Below are 6,184 nucleotides of genomic sequence, written 5' to 3' on the forward strand. Positions count from 1 at the left end.
GATGTTGAGGGTCGTGACCTTCGAATCCATACCTATTTTGACGTATGTTCATTTTCGATTTAAACAAGACCGGGTGGGTAATTTGGAGTTGTTTGGGGGCATTTCTGTGCTTTTTTGGGTCCAATATTTTCTAAAAAGTGTCCTTCTTATTAGACGTGTGGATACGATATTGAGGGTCGTGACCTTCGAATCAATACCTATTTCGGCATATGTTGATTTTTGGTTTAAACCAGACCGGGTGGGTCGTTTGGGGTTATTTGGGGGCATTTCCATACTTTTTTGGGTTTGGGATTTTCTAAAAAGTACCCTTATTTCTTATTAGACGTGTCGATTCGATGTTGAGGGTCATGACCTTCGAATCGATACCTATTTCGATATATGTTAATTTTTGGTTTAAACCAGACCGGGTGGGTCGCTTGGGGTTATTTTGGGGCATTTCTGTACTTTTTTGGATTTGGGATTCTCTAAAAAGTGTCCTTATCTCTTACTACACGTGTGGATGCGATGTTGAGGGTCGTGACCTTCGAATCAACACGTATTTTGACATACGTTCATTTTTTGTCCAAACCGGACTAGGTGGGTCGTTTGGAGTTATTTGGTGCTTTTCTGTACTTATTCGGGTTTGCGATTTTCTAAAAAGTGTCCTTATCTCTTATTAGACGTGTGTATGCGATGTTGAGGGTCGTGACCTTCAAATCAATACCTATTTTTGCATATGTTCATTTTTGGTTTAAACTAGACCGGGTGGGTCGTTTGGGGTTATTTTGGGGCATTTATGTACTTGTTTGGGTTTGGGATTCTCTAAAAGGTGTCGTTTTCTCTTATTACACGTGTGGATGCGATGTTGAGGGTCGTGACCTTCGAATCGATTCGTATTTCGACATACATTCATTTTTTGTCCAAACCAGACCGAGTGTGCCGTATTTCGACATACGTTCATTTTTTGTCCAAACCAGACCGAGTGTGTCGTATTTCGACATACGTTCATTTTTTACATCTAGGCAGCAATTTGATTTGACCATCTACTTCCAGCCTTCGCATAATTTCTGAAAAAGCTTCCATGGCAATAGTGAACAAATAAGGAGAGAGCGGGTCACCTTGCCTGATACCTCTACCTCCCTTGAAGTAACCTGTGGGGCTGCCATTAATGAGAACGGAGAACATGGGTGTGGTAACACAAGCCTTAACCCATCCAAGGAATTTCCCTCTGAAGCCCATCCTTTCCATCACTCCAAATAGAAAGTTCCTGCTCAAGGAGTCATAGGCTTTATGGAGATCAACCTTCAACACCACAGTGGGGTTGGCTGCTTTCTGCTCAATTCCTCTCACAATATCATGGCAAACAAGAATATTATCAACTATAGATCTTCCTTTGATAAAAGCTGATTGATTGAAACTGATCACCTCACCGATAACCTTCTGGAGTGTATTAGAGATGATCTTAGTAATGATCTTGTAGAGCAGATTGCAAAGGACAATGGGTCTATAGCCCGCAAAGGAGGAAACATCTCCAGATTTAGGGATCAGAGAAATAAAGGTAGCATTAACAGAATAGGGCATAAAGGAGTTCTCAAAAAACCATTTAATAGCCTTAATAAGGTCCTCCTCAATAATCTCCCAGGTTGTTTTGTAAAATCTAGCCCCAAAACCATCAGGCCCTTGGGCCTTAGAATCTTTCATATCAAAGACCACACCCTTGATCTCCTCTCTACTAATCTCCCTTTCCAATTCCAATATCTGAAATTCAGAAATAGCACCTTTACAGCCTCTTCTTTAATCCTTTTTGGTTCATCAACCACCACTCCATTTTGATCAACAATCTCCAGAATATGCTTTCTATTGAATCTGTTGTGCATGGACTTATGAAAAAAACTGTTATTTCCATCTCCTAGTTGGAGCCACTTCACCCTAGATTTCTCCTTTAGGACCCTCTCCTCCATTTGCAAAGCACTCCAGAGCTTGCCCTTGGCCTCTCTCTCTAGGATAATTAGAGAATCATCCATCGGATTCAAAGATATATCAGCCTGAATTCTAGAAAGCTCCTCTTCGGCCACCTTGACAGAGTGAAAAACATCCCCAAAATCCTCCTTATTCCACCTCTTCAGCTCAAGCTTAACATTCCTTAACTTTGCAGTGAAACAAAGAAGAGGATTGGACTGCGGCTTTATAGGGAAAGCCCAGCCTTTCTTAACCACTTCTAAGTAATCTCCATGAGTAGTCCAAGCATCGAAAAACTTGAAAGGTTTTGGACCTGAATTGAGATTGTCCAACAGCTTAAGGATGATCGGACTATGGTCAGAGATACCAGGGTAAAGGAAATTCGCCTCAGAAAAACTTAGTTTATCCAGCCAATGGCTGTTAACTAAGACCCGATCAAGTTTACAACAAATTTTGCTGCTGCCTCTTTGGTTATTACTCCAAGTAAACATTTCTCCTTTCCACTTCAAATCAGCTAGGGCCGAATTGAAAATACAAGCATTAAAGTCCTCTACAGCCCCATGAAGAATGGCCTCCCCTCCAAGCTTCTCATTCTGATGCCGAACAATATTAAAATCCCCCATTAAAGCCCAGGGGTCGATCATACCAGCAGCAATTTCCTCTATGTCCTTCCACAGCTCAAGCCTCCCCTCAAGAGTAGTAAAAGCATAAACAGCGGTGCAGTGGAAGGCCAAAGAAGAACCAAGAATTCCAACTTTCAAATGAATAAATTGAGATTTAGATTTAACGATCTCAACCTTTAAGCTCTCCTCATCCCAACCAATCCAGATTCTGGTATGGTGTTCTGGACTACAGTTATGAGTGAATTTCCATCCCCTTTTAAGGTTTTGAAAATTATTATTAACATTATTCTCCTTAACTTTTGTCTCCAAAAGAATAGCCAACTTATACTCCTTGGCAGCAAGCATTCTTTTAACACTTCTTGGTTTTTCAGGGGCATTCAGCCCTCTCACATTCCAGCATAGACTATTCATTAGGAACGATTAGAAGGGGGGGTTGGAGCCAGCTTCTTACCCCCCAAAGCCAATCCAATCTCAGTCACCTTCACAACCGAACTAGCATTGGCAGTGACTTCAACACGCTGAGGCTTGAAAGAAGCCAAAAATCTTCTCATTCCCTGCTCCCTTAATCCTCTCCCCTCTTTATCTAAATTTAAAACAATGGGGATAGTGGGGTTGGACATACCTTCAAATGTGGGGTCTTTCAAAGATAAACTAGCCGAATCTTTTCTTCCTTTGGTGGAGAGGCTGGCAGTTTTGGAAATCAAATCTGGCCGGGCAACTTCTTTAGCTCCTTCTTCAATGACATCACCATCCAACGTGGCCCCCTCATCAAGAATCTTCAAAAGAGAATACCTAATAGAGCTCCCCCAATCAGCATTGCTTACCAAAACTGAAGTGGAAGATTTATTACCTTCCATAAGTGCCCCACTCTCCTTCTCTCCACCCTCACCAATTCTTTCCTTTATGGCCAACGCATGGGCTTTAGTAGGAGAAGACCCAGCTGTCACATTCATCCCATTTGAATTTTCCAAAATCTCCACACCATCCAAGCCAGCTATACCTTTTCTTCCAAGATTCTCCCCATCTTTCTTTCATAATTAAAGAATCCCTTGGATCCTGCCCATCGTCCAGCTCATCTCCTAATAAGATGTTGCAAGAATCAGCATCCAACATTAGCTCTTTTGGATCATAGGCAACTTCCTCCGTTAGATCTTCCAGCAAAGCAAATGCATTGACATGAACAACTTCCTTCCCCTTACCAGCTGCAATCTTGGTTGGAGAATTAGGAAGATTTCTAGAACCAGCAGATTTCTAAATCCCCACAGATTTCGTGATCCCAGCAGATTCCGTGATCCCAGCAAATCTTTCACCCAAGTTGGCACCTACATTTGAATTTTGAATCTCAGCCCCATCACCACCGTGCATGGCCTGAGCACCACCACCACATCCAGCTCCGGCCACCTGAGAATGACCTGCACCAACTTTCATCCTCCACTCTTTTCGGCTGTTACCCTTCTGTGTAGCTTGATTAGCACCACATTGACTAGTGGCATGGCCAAAAATCATACAGCTATTGCAGCGGGGAGGGCACCATTCATACTTCACTTTTTGAAAGAACACCAACCCTTCATCATCATGGACAACCACTTGCTCCGGGAGATCTTGGGTAGCCTCAATTTCCACACATAAGCGGGCATAGGAGAACCGTTCCTTAGTCATTGTCATTTTGTCAATGGCAATCGGTTTACCGATAACACTAGCAATCGAACTCAAAGCCTCCACATTCCAGAAGTGAAATGGAAGGTTGGGGAAAGTAATCTAGATAGGAATGGAGTTTAATTCAGCCTTTTCAAGCTTCATTCCTGGTTTCCAAGGCCGGAGGATCAACGGTCTTCGCTGCACAGTCCATGGTCCTCCTTCTAGCACTTTAACTTTATCTTCCTCCAAATTGAAACGGAAAACAAAGAATCCACTCTCTAAAAGATTAACATCCACATGCCCAGAAATATTCCATTGTTTTAGTAGCACTTCCTTAACATAAGTAAAACTTGGCCTACGGCCAATGAAATGCCCAAGAAGAGGGTTCTTCCATTTAGATAATTCTGCCTTAAGCATGGCTGAAGAACATTGTGCAACACGCATACCATCAATACAAACAGGCTCAATGAAACTTAACTCCAAACCTTCACTATTAAGAGAGCTTGAAGAAGATTGAAAGAATGAAGTCCAGGACACCCCCTTCCTAATAGCTTCTCCATGCATATCCATTCCCGATCCTGCCACCAAAACACCACCACCACCCGAGGAGGTTCCCTCACCTGCAGCAACTTCTCTCAGCCTTGATCACCACTTTTACAAGATCACCCCCGATGTGGAACTGCGATCTTCCCTAGCTTCCCCCTCTCCTGGATTGGGGAAGAAGAGACCACGCCGAAGGCAGCCCCCCGGCCATCACCAAGGGCACACATCTAGAGCACCCAACCAAAAAAAACGGCCCCCCCCCCCGGGGGGGGGGGGGGGGGGGGGGGGGGGGGGGGGGGGGGGGGGGGGGGGGGGGGGGGGGGGGGGGGGGGGGGGGGGGGGGGGGGGGGGGGGGGGTTCAATTTTGACTTAAACCAAGCCAGGTGGGTCGTTTGGGGTTATTTGGGGGCATTTCTGTACTTTTTTGGGTTTTGGATTTCCTAAAAAGTGTCCTTATCTATTATTAGATGTGTGGATGCAATGTTGAGGGTCGTGACCTTCGAATCGATACCTATTTCTACTTATGTTCATTTTTGATTTAAACCAGATCGCCTAGGTCGTTTGGGGGCATTTTTGTACTTTTTTGGGTTGGGGAATTTCTAAAAAGTGTCCTTATCTCTTATTAGACGTGTGGATGCGATGTTGAAGGTCGTCAGCTTCGAATCAATACGTATTTCGACTTATGATCATTTTCGGTTCGAATCAGACCAGGTGGGTCGTTGGTGGTTATTTAGGGGCATTTCTATACTTTTTTGGGTTTGGGATTTTCTAAAAAGTGTCCTTATCACTTATTAGACTTGTGGATGCAATGTTGAGGGTCGTGACCTTCGAATCGATACCTATTTCGACTTATGTTAATTTTTGGTTTAAACCAGACCGTCTGGGTCGTTTGTGATTATTTGGGGGTATTTCTATACTTTTTTAGATTTGGGATTTTCTAAAAAGTGTCCTTATCTCTTATAAGACATGTGGATGCGATGTAGAGGGACGTGACCGTCGAATAGATACGTATTTCGACTTATGTTCATTTCCGGTCCGAACTAAATTGGGTGGGTCGTTTGGGATTATTTGGGGGCATTTCTGTACTTTTTTGGGTTTGGTATTTTCTAAAAACTGTCCTTATCTGTTATTAGACATGTGGATGCGATGTTGAGGGTCATGACCTTCGAATCGATACGTATTTGGACTTGTATTCATTTTCGGTCCTACCAGACTGGGTGGGCGGTTTAGGGTTATTTGGTGGCATTTCTATACTTTTTTGCTTTTGGGATTTTCTAAAAAAATGTCCTTATCTCTTATTAGACGTTTGGATGCAATGTTGAGGGTCGTGACCTTCCAATCGATACCTATTTCGACTTATGTTCATTTTCAGTTTAAACCAAACCGGCTGGGTCGTTTGAGGTTTTTTGGGAGAATTTCGTTACTTTTTTGGGTTTTGGACT

The 6,184-nt window shown here is 43.3% G+C and overlaps 1 protein-coding gene across 1 annotated transcript; it reads right to left on the reverse strand.

The window, feature by feature from the left end:
- Positions 1 to 1,676: 1,676 nt before the first annotated feature.
- On the reverse strand, positions 1,677 to 2,972 carry LOC122648103. The gene has a single exon (XM_043841363.1). The coding sequence runs from the start codon at positions 2,970 to 2,972 to the stop codon at positions 1,677 to 1,679; it is 1,296 nt and encodes a 431-aa protein (XP_043697298.1).
- Positions 2,973 to 6,184: the final 3,212 nt, after the last annotated feature.

The sequence above is a fragment of the Telopea speciosissima genome, unplaced genomic scaffold, assembly GCF_018873765.1.
Source record: "Telopea speciosissima isolate NSW1024214 ecotype Mountain lineage unplaced genomic scaffold, Tspe_v1 Tspe_v1.0464, whole genome shotgun sequence".
Lineage (NCBI taxonomy): Eukaryota > Viridiplantae > Streptophyta > Magnoliopsida > Proteales > Proteaceae > Telopea > Telopea speciosissima.

Excerpts from the sequence above, each read along its gene's own strand:
- LOC122648103 (XM_043841363.1), bottom strand. The coding sequence starts at position 2,972 with ATGAATAGTCTATGCTGGAATGTGAGAGGGCTGAATGCCCCTGAAAAA.